The sequence below is a fragment of the Falco naumanni genome, chromosome 12 (assembly GCF_017639655.2).
Source record: "Falco naumanni isolate bFalNau1 chromosome 12, bFalNau1.pat, whole genome shotgun sequence".
NCBI lineage: Eukaryota > Metazoa > Chordata > Aves > Falconiformes > Falconidae > Falco > Falco naumanni.
In genome coordinates this window covers 21,209,473-21,227,006 of record NC_054065.1, presented here as the reverse complement: position 1 = coordinate 21,227,006, position 17,534 = coordinate 21,209,473, and the positions used below count along the sequence as shown (strand labels likewise).

General features: G+C 40.0%; 1 protein-coding gene across 2 annotated transcripts in view; it reads left to right on the top strand.

The window, feature by feature from the left end:
* The window catches only part of UBR2 (ubiquitin protein ligase E3 component n-recognin 2), a 60,278-nt gene extending 48,362 nt beyond the window's left edge, over positions 1–11,916 (top strand). For both annotated transcript variants that reach the window (XM_040611735.1, XM_040611736.1), the window contains exons 38-47: positions 29–96; positions 581–716; positions 1,354–1,444; positions 1,996–2,126; positions 3,873–3,981; positions 5,943–5,999; positions 7,532–7,609; positions 7,905–8,075; positions 8,710–8,811; positions 9,591–11,916. In XM_040611735.1, coding sequence (XP_040467669.1) covers positions 29–96; positions 581–716; positions 1,354–1,444; positions 1,996–2,126; positions 3,873–3,981; positions 5,943–5,999; positions 7,532–7,609; positions 7,905–8,075; positions 8,710–8,811; positions 9,591–9,732 — 1,085 coding nt within the window. In that variant the 3' untranslated portion in view covers positions 9,733–11,916. The remainder of the gene's footprint in view (positions 1–28; positions 97–580; positions 717–1,353; positions 1,445–1,995; positions 2,127–3,872; positions 3,982–5,942; positions 6,000–7,531; positions 7,610–7,904; positions 8,076–8,709; positions 8,812–9,590) is intronic.
* The last annotated feature ends 5,618 nt before the right edge of the window (positions 11,917–17,534 follow it).

Here is a 17,534-nt window from a genome sequence, read left to right as displayed (position 1 = left end):
AATTTATTTTTCTCTCTGAAATACTCAGCACTGGTGCCTAATGAAAAAAATGGAAATCTTCCTTGCATACTTGATATTGACATGTTTCATTTATTGGTAAGTATTCCATAATATGTATTAATAATGTTTTGATCCAGTAGGCACTGTGTAAAAAACTTAATTGGAAAGTGTCTCTTTACTCTGGGTAAGGAACCTTTCAGAATGTTTGGGTTTTTATTAGTTTTTCACTACCTAATACAACTTAAAAGACTCTCTTTGTTTCAAGTGTCCTTATCTATAAATAGTTAAAATGAGGTGGAATGTATATTCTTTGGATGTTAAAAAACCCAAAATATAACCAACCCCTCCCCAGCAAACCACAGACAAGAAATGGAAAAAATAAAACTCACCCAAACAAACAGACCCCCAAACCACCCTGATAGTTAATCATTGATCCCTTAAATAATGGCTGGCTAATTAACCTCAAAATTAGCCTTATGAGGTATGCTGCCTTAAAAGGATATAGTTGCAGCATAAGCATAGAAAATGGAAAGATTCAAAAAGAAAGGGAATATACCAACTTCCTTATTTTCTTTTACAGGTAAGCTTGGTGCTTTCTTTCCCTGCCATACATTGTCAGGATTTTTCAGGGATTAGTCTCGGCACTGGAGATCTTCACCTGTTTCATCTTGTCACGATGGCACACATAATACAGATTTTACTTACCTCACCAACAGGTAATGCCACTTTCTTTCAACTTTTATTGAAGTAATTCCTCAAATCTGTACATGGAAAACACCAAGGTGCTATTGGTAAATGTATGGAGTTTACAGTTGTAAAATAAAATCATTGGTGCTTTCTCTTTCAGCCCGTAGAGAATACTGATAAATTGTGCTCATGAATATTCAGTTTTTAGCTTTTATTGCTTAAACACTAGAGGGTTTTTGGAGCATAGCTAGCTGTGAATCCTAGCTTTCCAGCTAATATAGCGGTGCCTGGAAGTGTTTATTGCAGAGACTTGGCTTAGGCATTGTATGATGTGTAAGCTGCAGTTATTGAGGTCAGGAATCAACGTGTCTCCTGGCCAGAGGAACTGGATAAGGTGTAGTGTGCCAAAAGTGAAGAATTCTAAGCAAGTATTTTAAGAAAGCCAACCAATTGAACGAGTAAACCAACACCTCACTGGAATTGACAATAGCATAAGTTTACCATGTAAGATATGCAGCAGAAAACTTCTTCCCAGTATGTCATATTGTAGTACAGTGGAATGTTTCACTTAGTTTTGGCCTTTTTCTCAAAACTTAAAAAAATACATTCTTGCTGTATAAACATGTATATATGAAGTAACTTGCTTATTATTTCTTTTTTCTTCAGAAGAGAATGGCATGGATCAAGAAAACAGTAACAGTGAAGAGGAAGCAGCTGTGCTTACACTGTATAAATATCTTTGCCAGTGTACAGGAAGGTAAAAGTGCAATCTTTTGATAAAATTGCAGAGTATTTTCTCCCTTCTGGACTCAGCATTAACTACTGACAGAGTTCTATATACTAATGCTACCAAAGATGAGACTTCTAACTTGGGAACCCTTGTGTCTTGTTTCTTATCCGCTAGATATCTTTATCCACTTGTCTACTAGATTCAATTTTTGAGTAACTATTCCTGTAAATTCCTTTGTGCTCATAAAGGTACCTGCTCAGGAAGATTATGCTCTGGGACATTTTTTTTTTCATTAGTTTGTAGATATGTAGAATCTGCAATTGGCAGTGTCCGAGTACAGAAAACTTGTTAGGATCTGAAATTTCTGTGCAAAATTTTCCTTCGTTTACTGTCACTGTCCCAGTTGGTTACATTTTTATGAGTCTATTTTTTTGTTTTTCTTGGAGTTAACTTTGAAATAAACACTTTGCATAACACTAGTTTCAACTGAAGTCATAATTTAATACAAAATATGACTGAAGACCTACTAAATATAGTTCTGAAACTGAAATTTTGTTTTATTGTTGTGTTCTCTTAAGTGCCTTGAAAGAAATTACCTCAGGCTGGCACCTGTGGAGGAATCTAAAAGCTGGAATCATGCCTTTCCTGCGATGTTCTGCTTTGTTTTTCCATTACTTAAATGGAGTCCCAGCACCCTCAGAAATTCAAGGTACTGGCTGCTTTGTGTTAAGTCCGCTTTTCAAGATACAAATATTTATGGACAAAATAAATTACATTTAAATATCTCCTTTGAAGAAGCTGATGCAATGAATGTGGGCTTGTTACCAGTGCAGAACCATATCTCCATAATGAAAATTTGGGGAAAAAATAATTTCACTTTTAGTAACGTGTTTTTAATATAGAGTCAAATGCCATTCTAGATTGTTTAAAACAGAAATTGATGCTCTTCTGTTAAAAAGTGAAATTTTGATTATTTCAAATCTCCTATTGATTACTGTTTTCACTTGAGACCTGCTTTTGCTCACACTGATCTCATTCAAATCAGCATCTGCTAGGAATTAGTATCTCTCTATAACTATAAATACACTGTGCTACGTTACACCCCAGTAATGGATGTCAGTAACATATTTTTCGGTCCTCCTCTTATGGGATATGTAGGTATAGAACGTAAATCTGAAGATGTTGATAGTAAGTAGCTCCACAGTGCTTCAGGACTCCCATGTTTAAAACGAAGTCTGATACTTGGTGCTGAGATGATATGAGAACAGTGGTTGTCTCTTGTCATGGGTGTCTTCATGGTTTGGTACTTGTAGAATGTTTCCTTGACAAATAGTGTTTAAAATGTAGATTTTTCTTTTTAACCCCCTCCCCCCCCTTCCATTTAACAGTCACAATACTTAAGCGTTTGGGCCAAAAGAAAAGAAACCTTTTTCCTGAACTTTGGTTTTCTGTAGTGAGGTTTTCCAAGTTCACGGTCTGGACCAGTAGTGACCACTTGAGTTCTTTGTTTCCAATACTCTAAAGATGAGCTACAAGGTGTGTACTTCCAGACAGTAGGTCCATGGGTCTTTATAGAGTCAGTTGTAGGAAAGGGGAAGAGGAAGGCTTTACTTCACCTTCTTTTACAATCCTCAAGTTCCAGGTGCATACATGGCCCTGCAGGTCCCTGCCACCGATGGATGTCCTGACAGTGGCCATGGTACTGGGTGTTCAGCTTTCCCTTCCCATCCCCTCACCACCAGGACCCACTGATCCCACAACGGGCCTGTATTGCTCTTCTCTGGTGTTTTACTGGGGGTTGTGAAACAGCATTCCCTTGGTCATGAGAAGGAAGTGAGCACAGGTTTTATTGTAATGCTCTTCACTCTTTATTCAGGAGCAAAAGAGGCCGTGCCATGGAAGAGGTACTGGTACTCTTTGTCCTGAAATTTGGGAGAGCAGAGGCCCATGGAGTCAAACCAATAGACTAGTATAAATATGGTAATCTGGTGGTTGTGTCCTACATATTTTAGTAGAGTTTAAAATTGCAGGTATTTGCAATTTTTGTATTTCTGAGGCTGTGGTACGCTGCCTGTCACTGACCACCTGTCTGGGGTTTTGGCACGGATTCCAAGGAGCACAAAGCAGCCATTTAATGGATGACATTAAAACAATCACATACCAATTTGTAAAGGCCATTGAACTCTCTGTTATGGTTCTTACACGACTAGGCTTGAACTGTGCTTGGGGGGACGTTTGAGGAAAGTTGCTTTTCATTACTGGCAGCTTTTCAACATAGCTGCCTGCTGCCTTTACTAGCACTTTCATACTTTGTACCAAATCTTCAGTGTGAGGGAATACAGTTAAAAAATAGAAGGGATAGCTTTTTATATTTAGAGCTAAATTTCATTTATTGTAGATAATATCATTTTAAAACATCTAATTATGAGAATTGCACTTTTTTTTTTCCCCACAGTAAGTGGAACAAACCAGTTTGAACATTTATGTAGCTATCTTTCCTTGCCAAACAACCTCACTTGCCTTTTTCAAGAAAATAGTGAGATTCTGAACACATTAATAGAAAGGTAAGTTGTTGTGGTTTTATGCTTCGTTTAAATATGGAATCATAGAGTGGTTTGAGTTGGAAGGGACTTTAAAGACCATCTAGTTCCAACCCCCCTGCCATGGGCAGGGACACTTTCCACTAGCCAGGTTGCTCAGAGCCCCGTCCAACCTGGCCCTGAACGTTTCCAGGGATGGGGCATCCACAATTTCTCTGGACAACCTGTTACATTGCTTTACCACTCTCACAGTTCAATATCTAATCTAAATCTACTCAAATCTTTAAGTTTAAAGCCATCCCCCCTTGTCCTGTTGTGACATGCCCTTGTACAAAGTCCCTCTCCAGCTTTCCTGCAGGCCCCTTTAGGCACTGTCAGACTGCTGTAAGGTCTCCTCAGAGCCCTCTCTTCTCCAGGCTGAACAACCTCAACTCTCTCGGCCTGTCTTCAGAGGGGAGGTGCTCCAGCCCTCTGGTCATCTTTGTTGCCCCACTCTGGACTTGCTCTAACAGGTCCATGTCTTTATGTTGGGGGCTCCAAAGCTGAACACAGTATTCCAGGTGGAGTCTCATGAGAGCAGAGTAGAGGGGGAGAATCGCATCCCTCAACCTGCTGGCCACGCTTCTTTTGATGCAGCCCACAAGCTGCACAGGCCCACCTCTCGCACCTGTCAAGGTCCCTCTGCGGATGGCATCCCTTCCCTTCAGCGTGTCGACCACACCACACAGCTTGGTGTCACTGGCAAACTTGCTGAGGGTGTGCTCGGTCCCACTGCCCATGTCGCTGACAAAGGTGTTGAACAGCACCGATCCCAGTATGGACCCCTGGGGATTGCCACTCATCAGCAGTCTCCACTTGGGCGTCGAGCTGTTGACTGCAACTCTTTGACTATCCAGCCAATTCCTTATCCACTGTCTCCAGTTTAGAGACAAGGATGTTGTACGGGGCAGTGTCAGAAGCTTTGCACAAGTCCAGGTAGATGATGTCTGTTGCTCTTCCCTCACCTGTCACTGCTGTAACCCTGTCGTGGAAGGCCGCCAGATTTGTCAGACATGATTTGCCCTTAGTGAAGCCGTGCTGGCTGTCACCAATCACCTCCTTATTTTCCACGTGCTTTAGCATAGTTTCCAGGAGGGTCTACTCCATGATCTTGCCAGGCACAGAGGTGAGGCTGACTGGCCTGTGGTTTCCTGGGTCGTCTTTATATCCCTTTTCAAAAATGGGGGTTATGTTTCCCCTTTTCCAGTCGGTGCGTACTTCACTGAACTGCCACAGTTTCTCACATATGATTGATAGCGGCTTAGCCACTTCTTTCAGGGCCCATGGACGCATCTTATCAGGGCCCATGGACCTGTGCACCTTTGAGTTCCATAGATGGTCTCAGACCTGATCTTCTCCTATAGCAGGTGGTTCTTTCTTCTCCCAGTCTCTGCCTTTGCCTTCTGTAACTTAGACGGTACGGCTGGAGCACTTGCCCATGAAGACTAAGGCAAAAAAGTCACTGAGTACCTCAGCCTTCTTCATGTCCCGGGTAGCCAGTCTCCCATTTCCTTCTGGAGAGAGCCCATGTTTTCCCCAGTGTTCCTTTTATTGCTGTAGAAGCTTTTCTTGTTGCCCTTGACGTCCCTGGCCAGATTTAATTCTATCAGGGCTTTAGCTTTCCTAACCTGATCCCTGGCTGCTCAGTTTCTCTGTATTCCTCCCAGGCTACCTGGTCTTGTTTCCACCCTCTGTAGGCTTCCTTTTTGTGTATAAATGGAATAAAGAATCCTGCACCTAGATAGTAATACAAGTATTCTCCCAGGAGTGCATATATGGAAGTGAATCATAGACTTTTAAAAGCATTTGTGAAAGAAGTGTTTTGGAAGAAATCATTGTGGTTGTAGAGATTATTGAATAGATGTACTGTGGATTTTTTACTTATTTGCTTTTGAAAACTATCATCCATTGATGTTAAAAGCCCTTTTTTTTTTTCTTTCTTGTAGCTGGTGCAGTAACAATGAAGTAAAAAGATACCTGGAAGGCAAGAGACATGCTATCAGGTAAACATGGAGAAATTTTAAGCAGAGAAAGGAGAGACACTTTAATGTTTTAGTTTTCTCCAAATACTTCTTCTAAAGGATGTTTATAATACCATAGTTTCAGTTCTGCTTTATTGAATGACAAAGATATTAGGGAACAAGCAAAGAGACCTTGGGAATTTTGTAAGAGAAGTGAAATACTGCTTAAATTGGTAGAGTTTTGAAGGCAAAGTTAAATAGTATAGTTTTATTTAGGCTGATCTGCAGAAATCAGAGGCCATAACATTTCTTCTCATGTTTCCTATAGTAGATTTGTACCTTCTGATTCAAAAGATACGCTGTTGCTAGAAGACACATATAATCTGTGTTTAAAAATGCCAGGCATTGAAGAGCTTTTTAAATTATCTTTTTAAAGAATCCAAATTCTTCAGTGAAAACAACACTCAAGTCAGTTGCTAAAAAGAAAATTTGTTTTTCATACATTTCTACTATACTAAGCAATTATTTTTAATTCAAAATGCATTTAATATGTAGTGGGCGTAGAAAAGTATTTGGGGTGTTTTTCTTTATGAAGGGTGGGTAAAAATAGTAGTTATGAATTATCCAGATAATTATAAATTAATACAAGGTTCAAAGTGCTGTTGTTAAAAACGTTTCTGCATTTTAATCTCTCATGCTGAATACATAAAGTCAATCTTTCAGTGTTGTGCAGACAACAAGGCTAAGTGACAAAAATAAAAATTTGTCACTTCATCTGTTAAACAGGGTATTAACAGAATTTCATATACAGAAAGAATATTCTGATTGCATAGTTGATTTCCTGTTATATGTGATTGTTGGGTTTTTTTCCATGTGTTCCTTCTGCTGATTCTTAACTGCTCTTCCGAAGATTATGTCTATTTTGACAGTGATTTTTTTTTCTCTCAGTATTTTATTATACATTGCCTCTGTTACAAACTTATATTTGCATTTCACAGTCTTAATTTGTATTATTCCTAGAGTTGAAGATTATTAAAGTGTAGTGTATAGCATCTGCCAAAAAAATTAATTTTTAACTGTTATTTCTAAAGATAAAAGTATTTGCTATCGAATAGGTCCTTTTCATTGCATGAATATTTCATCCTCTTCAGGTTACAAGTTCTTTGAACCTGAGAGTCAGAATATTTTCTATTAATTATTAGTGACAAAAGGAAAACACAAAGCAAACTGATAAGGTAGCAGAACAAATATCCAGTTAAATCTGAAATAACCTCATCATGAGATTTCGCTAAAAGCATGCATATGACATGAATATTTCTGACTTTCTGCCTGTGCATTTTCTCAAATCCTTAAAAATATGATTAAGAAACCTGGAGGCGGTATAGTTGAGAGGTGTGGGTTCCTTTTTCATGTGCTATCATTTTACTCTATGAATCACAGAGAAGAAGAAAACTTTTAAAAATTTAATTATTCACAGATGCTGTTTAGATGAGTAAGGAAAACATGAATGAGTTTGAAATAACTGTGTATTACTCGTTGGAATATGAGTGTCTAATTTGATTGCTTCATTCTAGCTATGCAAGAGAATCCAACAAATTAATAGACCTTCCGGATGACTACAGCTGCCTCATTAACCAAGCATCCAATTTCTCGTAAGTTGTATGCAGTTACAGTGAGGACCACTGAAGTAGTCTCTTTTTGATGACCTGGGAAACCTGTAACCTGAAAGCCTTTGGGAGTTGTTTATAGAATCATGAAGTTAATGGCACATAATTGACAGTCGTCTCTTCCAGCAAAGCTGCTGTGTATTTCAGTGAAATAGAAATTGCAAGGATCTGTATAACTGTTAACTGTATAAATGTTCAAAAGTAGTTCTGAATCTTTTTACCATCTAGAGTTGATACATACAATGGATTTATTTTTTTTCCCCCCTCTGCCTAACAAAAGGTGTCCAAAATCAGGTGGTGATAAAAGCAGAGCCCCAACATTGTGCCTTGTGTGTGGGACCATGCTATGTTCTCAGAGCTACTGTTGTCAAACTGAATTAGAAGGAGAAGATGTTGGAGCCTGTACTGCACATACGTACACTTGTGGTTCGGGAGTGGGCATATTCCTTAGGTAAGGAACTGAACAGCTGTACTTCTGTCGCTAGATTAGGTGGTGTGTGTAGACATGTTATAGCAGTGTGCTTGCAGGGGTGGTTTGTTAATAACAGGATTGCCTAGAAACTAGAGTATTCCTCTTCCTTTGGTATAAGGTTCAGAGGTTGTTTCTTTGAAGATAAAGTGTCATAGGGAATCTGGGTTTTAATTTGTTTTCTCTGTGCATTTATTTCCACTCAAATACTACAAAACAATAAAGGTAAATATCTTGACTTTGCTGCTGCTGCTGAAAACATGAGAGTTCATTTTAGTAGTCTTCCTGCGTACAAGGAAAGGTTAGATAATGTCCATTTTTCACTTTGGCAAGGATTAGTGAGAAGTGAAATTGTTTTATTTTGTTACCATGCTTGTGTGGAGTATTTTACACAGACTGCAGATAATACGACATGAAACTACATTGTTTTTAACTGCTACGAAGGAGTTATAACAGGAAGAGAATAAGATCTTCAGTTAAAAAAAAGTCCTTTAAAAATCTGTACATGCAGTTTATACAAAATGAAAGTAGGTGAGAGTTGGAAAAGCTGTGTCTATGAAAATAACTATTCACCTAAAAAATAAAAACCTAAAATCTTCCTTGTGTTTCTCTCTAGAGTACGAGAATGTCAGGTGCTATTTTTAGCTGGGAAAACAAAGGGCTGCTTTTATCCTCCTCCTTATCTTGATGACTATGGAGAGACAGACCAGGGACTCAGGTAAATATTTAAAAATACATCTTTTAAAGACAGGAATTTGAAAATTGTCTGGTTTGTAAAATATGCTTTCTACATTACCTTTTTATTTTAATTATATAGGGAATGTTATATTTTGACATTGGTGCTGCGTCTTAATACCTTCAGACATTTTAATACTAGTATGGGGGTTTAGGTTAAAAATTTTTAATGGAAGATCTTTCCCACGTTACAAACATTTGTCTTGAGGTGTAAAAACTTGAATTTTTTTAACATCTGAGAAGTTGCCTAGAAACTAAAGCTGAACATTTTATTTGTATATAGTACATTTTTTTTGTATGTGTGTTAATTTAATACCAAGTGGAAATACTATGAGAGTATTTTATTTAATATCAGTTCTTTGTGTTAACTCCTACCTCTGCTTCCTGTGAGAATAATTTGGGAACTTCATATTGTTAATGCTTGCTACTTCTGAAACTGGTCAAAACCATAGAATATGAACTTGTTCAGCATGGAAAGATTGCTGGAAACCTGCGTTCATATTTCGGTGGGGTGTCCATAAGATTCCCAAAGGCTGGAGGGAACCGTTGAGCAGTAATAAGGGTGGGGAACCATGCAAGGTAGCACTCCGGCTTACTAATGCAAATTTCTGTTGATTGGTTCCGATAAGGGAATGAAGTTAAAGGGTTATCTAAATATATTACTATTTTGAAGGGTTATCTAATACTTAATATGTCATGCCTTAGTGTTTGTGTTTAGTTGCAGTGTTTTATCATTCCTGATAAGTATTATCTCCTTTTCAGACGTGGGAATCCCTTACATCTGTGCAAAGAACGATTTAAAAAGATTCAAAAACTCTGGCAGCAGCACAGTATCACGGAGGAAATTGGACATGCACAAGAAGCAAATCAAACACTAGTTGGCATTGATTGGCAGCATTTATAGTGGTTATCTGCTGAAGACTGGAACTTTATTAAGGTTTTTGTAACTCAGTAAGCTTTTCAAAAGAGGGATTAGGAAAAAAGCCTGAGGGGGGGAAAAAAACCCACAAACCTAGTCCTGTTATTTAATCTTTGTTTTACAATGTATTTCATAAAGATACCAAGTTAACATTAATCAAGTAAACTTCTTTCTATGTAAGCAAGTTTGATTAGTCATATAATTTGCACTGTGCTTCCTTCACAGAAAAGTCTTGGGTTATAAACCTGGGCAAATGAACTTGAGTTTCTGATAAAAAAAAAAAAAAGAATGACTCTTTTTGGAAGTCTGACTATGATTTTTCTTATAAACTGCAAGAGAAAAAGACTGCTGAAACAGAAACTAGATAGAGCACAATTACGGATTGTGTTTTGCCCCTTGCTAGTAATCTGAGCCGTTTTATTTATTATTCTGCATTTTAATACTTAAGCTGTGTGTACATGCAATGGAATGAAGTAAGGAAGCAAATAATGTAGCAAATGGGTGTTTCTGTCTGCATCAGTGGATAATTCACTCTTTCACTTGGTGTTACCTAAAACAAGTTTGTCATTTGTACTCTTGCAGCTTTCTTGCTTCCAGTTGTTTTTTAACTAAAAAAAAACCTAACACTAGCTTTACAAGTAAAATAATTTAATTAAAAGCTTTTTCCAGAGCATTGCACTTGTTTAGAATTATGTAGTTTGTAATTTGAATTTAGCTGGGAAACCCTTTCACTTTCACTTATGTGATTGGTTATTGGTATTCAAGGGTTGACATTGTGTCTTTAGAAGATATTTTAAGACAACAACAATATGTAAAATGTCACAAAAGCTAATTTTGTGTTAACTTGCAGAAGCGCAGAGGATGTTTTCTTCATTTTTGTTAACAGTCAACTTTTAAGGTGCAAATCCTATCTCCTTTTTGTTGCAGACAAAATGAATGGTTTCCTCTGGCTTTGAAGGGCCACAATCACACTGCCCACATTTTTGCATTAATTTTTAATTTTTTTTCTGTTGTCCCATCAAGTATATTTACTTTTTGGCTTGATTTAAAGCTCTGTAAAGATGTTTGCATATAGTATATTTTATAAATATATTCTATAACTGCGCAGATTTGCACTTGATATGAGGGTGCCTGAAGGCAGTGAGTTTTCTAGTTGTATGTACTTAGACCGCCATGGTGTCTCTAAAAAGTGACATTATGCTTACTGATTTAAAATAAAATCCATTACCTTTATCTCTTCTATCTTCTGACAAATTAGTAAAATCTTTAATTTATGTAGTTCTGTTTCCTTAATAATCTGTGGTTCTTTTGATTAAGTCTTGCTTTCTGACTACGTCTTCAGCCCAGATGAGCAATCCTTTTACTGTCTGCTGTGTCTTCAGTTACACTTGGTCTGACTGAATTGTTTCTATTTTTACAGAATTAATGCTTCAGATAAATTTTGTATATTCATGGTGTACAGGACAATTTTTCAAACATTCAGTAACAGTATTGAGTGAAGATGTGAAGTATGAAATAAAGAAACTTGGCCAATGCTGATTTCCTTTTCTTAAAAGCAGTACAGGCTACTCATGTCTGAATTACCTGTTGTAGATTGAATCATTTATAATCTTGCTGTCACTTTTTACAGAGAGACATGCAGAAGTTGCAGGAAAAAAATGACATTAATGTTTCATCTCTGCCTTCCCCTACTTAGCTGGTTGATACATCAACGGTTTTCTGTGCATGGTACTTGGAAATGACACTTTTTTTGGTGACATTACTGTTCCTTTGCAGTCTTGCTTCTTAAGCTGTGTGCCATGGTTTCAAATAATGTGTAACTGCATTGAAAAACTCTTTTCCTGTAAGCATAATATTAAAAAGGTAATTGATGATACTGACAGATTTCTCTGTGCAAAGCAAAATATTGACAGCAAGAAGGATATTTTATTTTTTTTCTTCCCTCTGGGGTGTTTCTCGGAGACTGTGAGGTTGAATAGGTTGGTAATGTTAAAACCACAAATAATTGCAAAGTGCACAGTTTATCATTTTTTGCAATTTAGTCATTCTTTATTGAAGACTTCTATTTTCTGATTTGTTTTGCATGTATTTATATTAATGTAGAAATATTTATAACATTGTTTCAGTATCAGGGAAATACTATCTGTAATAAATTGGCTATAACTTTAATATTTATGGATTATGTGTGCAATCTAGAATGCGTTATATGTATGAGAAGAGAAAAAAAAACCCTCAACAAAAAAAACATAAAATCCCCAAACCTGAAACCATCATAACGGAATACAAAACAAAGATGAAAGTATCAGGTAAATGCTTTTGGTGTTGACATTCAAGAAGCACTTTTTAAACATTCTTAGAATTTTGCTGATCTTGTTCCTTCAAGTGTGTCACCTTGTTAATCACAAACTAACAGAAATACCTGGATGTGCAACATCTGCAGTTTCCCAGCTACAACTGTAAGATGATTATATTATTAGTGTCATTTGCTTCAGTCAGCTAAACCTTTCTTGACCTATACCAATCTTCTTGTTAAAGGATTGTAAATTTTATGAAGGGCTGAGGGCTGAGGTTCACATCAGTAATGTTTTTTACTCTGTTCTACTTCAGGATAACACTTTGTACTCCCCCCCAGTCTGCCATAAGAGGTTCTTTCTTACTGTGATGGATCAAGTACATAACAGAGATAAACAGCTGATGCCTTCTGACTTGTGCCAAGAGCCAGTGCTCCCCACAGCTCTCTACTTCATCTGAAATGTTATTGGGGATTTGTTGGCTGAGATAAAGCCCTTGTGGATTCTCAAGCTATTTGCATCTTCAGCTCTCCCCCAATTCCATACAGCTTCCTTCTATGCCCCTCCAACTAATCTGCATGCTGATGACTGAGCAACTAAAATTTGGGCCTCGTTTCCCACTCTAGCACTGGGAACAACCTGAAGTGAAGTGTTCAATATATTCCTGCACTATATGGTTAACTTCTTTTATTGGGACAGCAGACATTGCACGTGCAGCCGCACAGACCCTATTCTGTTGTTTTACATTTGACATGAAGCCATGCCAGCTCCCATGCTCCAGCCCTGGCACCTCATTTTAAGTGCATTTTATTTTATGCTATGTGACTTGGTGTTTTGTTTTAGAAGCTCCATAACTGTGATAATTTTCTTTATGACCAGAACGTGTAGAGAAGCTGGATGCTTGACTTACTGTGCCAGTACCTTCAAGCACAAAATCCCAGATGTTTTCCTTTCTGGAAGATTAAATTGCACAAAGGAAGTAGGGTCCCATTATGATCAACCAAGTATGCAATCAGCCTCCCTTCTGCCCTGGAATTTCCTTTTCTAGGAGATTTCTCTTTTCTAGGAATTGCCTTTGGCAAGTAGTAGTGGCTCCGTATTTCCATTCCACTGTTGAGGTTATGGATTATGTAAGGGCAAATATGGCTGTTAATCAGTTTTGGCTTGAATATGAGCCCCTGCGGAATGCCACTTGTAACTGGTTTCCAACTGTGTGTTGCTGCCCTTTGAGCCTGAAAATGCAGCCAGATTGCTGTCCACCTTGCAGTCTGCCTAGTCTGCACCTCCCCAGATTGATTACAAGGGTGTTGTCTGAAATCATATTTAAAGGTTTTCTAAAGACATCTAGTGTACAGAGAAAGTGCTTTTGCAGCCAGCAATTTTAATTTACTAAGAAGTGAAAGAGGAACAGAGGCCTTTAAACTAACCCAACGTTTGAATGATTTTGTATGTGGCCAGGATCGGGAGGCTCCCTCTGACCGTAGTAAGAAATACTGCGTTGATCTTTGTGGGTCTCTGATCATATTTTCATATTGCAGTCTGCTCTGCTTTTGGTGAGCCAGGACTGTTACCTGGCTAATCCTGCATCTTAGTGGGAGTGGGATGGTGCTTTTTACATCTTAACTGGCATTAAAGGAAGACTTTCTTAGGGAGGAATCCCAACTCTCTACTATTAGCTGTTCAGTTCCTCAGCTCCTTATGGTGAGTGTCCCAGCGTCCTGCTTGACCCTGCATGGGGAGAAGGTTGGAGATCATGGGAACAATGTAATTCCATTACTATCAAGGCTTGCCTTCTGCCCAAATGCTTCTGGGTGCTCCAGGAGTGGCGACAGCCAGAGCGCCTGCCAGCCACACCTGGGTGTCCATAGCTAGCAAGTCACCATCTGACTGTCCCCTTTCCCTGGGTGACTGGTTAGGGTTGTGTGGTACTGCTGCAACAGATCTGGGACAGGCACACAGAAAGGATGCTTACCAGTGATGGGAAGTCTTACAGACAAGTTGTATCTAGGGAAACGTCTCTCCTTACCATGATTGATTGATTTTATTTATTTTTTTTCATGGGGTTTGAATGTTTAGAAGAATGGGAAGGAGGAGAGTTGGCTTCTCCTTTTGGGCTGCGTTCAGGTCAAGGTGGGAAGAGTCCCACAGTAAGAACACTGCAAACAGGTATTGCTTAGGCAGAAATTCTCCATCGTTTAGTGCCTGATGGAAGGGGTGGGGGTGTGCATAGCCCACCTTAATCTCCAGTTGCTGATAACTTCTAGTTAACAGAAGGCAGCTTTACCCTGTTGGAGTGCCGTTTGTTGGTTTGGGGAACCAGCAGTGACTGATGGAGGGGCATTGCTGTCGGCCTGGGATAACGTAAGTCGGGCTGGCTGCTTGGCTGCTGGGGCTGCAGCCTGAGCCCACGCCGTGGCAGCTCCGGAGCGTGGAGGCAGAGCCCAGGAGGAGCTGGAGCCTCCTGCTGCCAGCCAGCAGGGCCCGTGCAGTCTGGGGGTTTGCTGACGGGGAAGTTTGAGCCGCTGGGTAAGGGACAGTGACAAACAGCATGTCATGGGGGCAGCTGGGTTTCCCAGGCTTGGCTGAAGCTCACGGGCAGTCCGCGTGCCCCCGGGGCAGGCTCTGGGAGTTCGCTCATGGCAAGCCCTCCAAGGCCTGACTGAAAGCCCCATCGAGCTGTGCTCTTCAGGCTGTTGGGCAGCTTTTTACAGTAAGGGAGAAGGGGTTTATCATTGACTATGTTATTCTGAGGCTAACAATGGTCAGGAGAAAGAGTGATTCCTGGTTCTGTTCTGGGAGAGTCGGCTGTGTGTGGTGGCTGACTCAGGTGTGACTTACATGCAGCAGTACTGAGCTAGTTCTGTCAATGATATTATTTTTACCTTACATTAATCAATACATATTTTGTTAAACATCTTACAGGCTGATAATACAGCAACATGAGCTGCAGTGAAATAGTTCAGAGCTTTGCAAAGCAGGGCCCTGTGAATATGGACCTTCCAATCACGTAGGGAGTGTCTCCATGCTGCTCAGCACACCTGGCCACCAGCCCACCCCGAGAAGCGGCTGTGTGTTTACGGTGACAGGTGGAAGCTCTGTGCTAAAACATCCTCTTGCTTCAGCTTGAGACCCTACGGAACGGCATGATTTTATCTTGTTTAACTTTTCAAGTTCACTGTATCTACCCACACGCTTACACCCACAGGAGCCAAGTTGCGTGTGTCCGGATGGTCTGGTCAGAGCTACTGCTGTGAAGGACAGGAGCAACGGCTGCCAAGTCCTCCCTGTGTACCACTTGGGTGGTGATGGCAGGCTGGCTTTTGGAAAGGTCTCTTGCACCTATTGGGCTTCAGCAGTAACTGTGGTGCTGGTTTGCCTCGGTATCCTACTTGGCCTATCTAAATCTTGAGGCTGCCCGTTGTCTTGCCTTGTTTTGGGGTGCCTTGGCTAGTGTGCAACAATGTGAAGAGGAACAGCATGCACAACATGCTATACCCTCATACCCTCCCTCTTGTTACCAAAGTGCAGGTCTGCTTCTGAGAAGTCCACAGTACTGTGGCCATTTGGAGCTCAGGCTTCCTGGGCTGGGTGCAAACAGCACGAGTCTCAGCATCTACTCGCTTTATTCCATCAGTGACATCTCTGTTCATCTACACATGCTGCTCTTCAAAGGCTTGCTCAATTGTCTCTTCTGCTGTTTCATACACGTACATTTCTATTTATATTCATTCGTAGCAGTTCTAACATTTCTTCTACACATCTTTGTACCAAGTATAAAAACTGCTTTGCATGTTCTTACCTTGACGCTGTTGCGTATTCATACTTTTTCCTGTTCCTCTGCCACTTTTCCCCCTCCCCCAGCTTGCAAGCGTTAGATGCCCAAATCTTACATCTTTGTGTCTTGATGGAGAGATTTGTCAGATGGAGGAGGAAAGAAGAGGGAGACTATGAGGAGTTCTGCAGTGCACCAGGTGTAGGAGCTAAGAAATGGCAAGTACTGATCATCTCCATGACAGCAATGATTAAATGTTACTTTTTCATCAGTTTGTAAATATGTATTTTCACAGTCTCTTCCAGACGGTGTGAGCTCGTAGGTGGTAAGTTTTCCAGCTTGTCCTTTGTGTAGGATCCTGCAAGGAAAGCCGGAGGGGCTAGTGAGCCCCAGGCAGGGTGGGACCACTCAGCTCAGGTTAGTGATGGCATCTGTGCAGACCACTGAGGGATGTTTCGGTGACTTACAAAACCAAGATGTTGATTTGAAATCAGTCACATATTTGAGGAATAATGTGTGAAACATTTCTGTATTTACAGTACTCTAAAGAAGGAGGATGCTAAAGCGTGTTAATAAATCGGAGAAAAGGTTATATAAAAATAAGGCAAGGAGATCAGCAATATGTTCACTGACGTAATTCACTGGTGTCCTCTAACCAGAGATGCCTGCAGTAGGTAATGTTTGCTTCCCATAAAGACAGCTCCAAGGAGCCTGCATTTTCTTGCAATGACTCTATCAGAGTCTGTTGGAATAAATGTGCAGTTTGGCACCAAATACACTAGAAGAAGAAAAAAAATCTGCAGTAATTTTTAGGCATCCTTTTAATGCTGTTGAAATAGTCAGGCGTCTCGTCTGTGTGTTAGAAATCTTTCCATGTCAACCTTTGGTAATTCATGAGGTGCTCTAGTAGCTGCAATGTCAGAACATTGCGTGAACCCTGAAACCAAGTACTTTGTATTATATTTTCTTTTTCTGTGTATTACTTCACAGTGTAGGCTTCAAGCTCCCCTCTGTCTCTACTGTCAGCTTGAACAGGATGGAGCTTGAAAATAAGGAATTTTGAGTGTTTTTTGGTTTTGTTTTTTTTTTTAAAGGAGACTTAAATGTGTGACAGCAATGTGTGTGGAACTTCAAGCATGCAGAAGCATGCGGTGTTCAGCTTGGAGGCTAGGGTGTGACTACTGTTAATACCGGCATATGTGAGATATTGAAATAAAACTTTTCATTGTGGGTAGCGTTTCAAATGTTTGGGCAGATGTGGAATAAAAGTTAAGCAGGTGTTGAAAGGTGTCACGTCTGTCTAAGATGGCAAACCCAAGAATCAATACAGTTGCTTCATTGCTCCGGAGCGTGACAGATGCCAAGGGTGGGAAGCCCGGCTGCAGGCATGGCGAGCAAGGCGCGCGTGGCTTCCCAGGGCTGCAGGGGCAGTGACTGTAGTGAAAGGAGGATGGGGTTGTTTCCTGCTCTCAGAGCTTCAAGATCCACTTCTTAAGTCTTCCCCAGTGGCAGAGACCTAGTTGTGTGAAATACCTGAGGAGGGTATGTGGCGCTGGGAATGCGTACCTGCATGAGCAGCACTCCTGGTGGAGCTCCAGCTTGCAAAGAGGGAGGGGACAGAAAGTCATTTATCCCACTGGAGTCAGGGACATGCTGCAGTCATCGTGATTTGAAATCTAGACATACCAATATGAGTCTCTTCCTGAGCAGAATGCTTCCTGAAA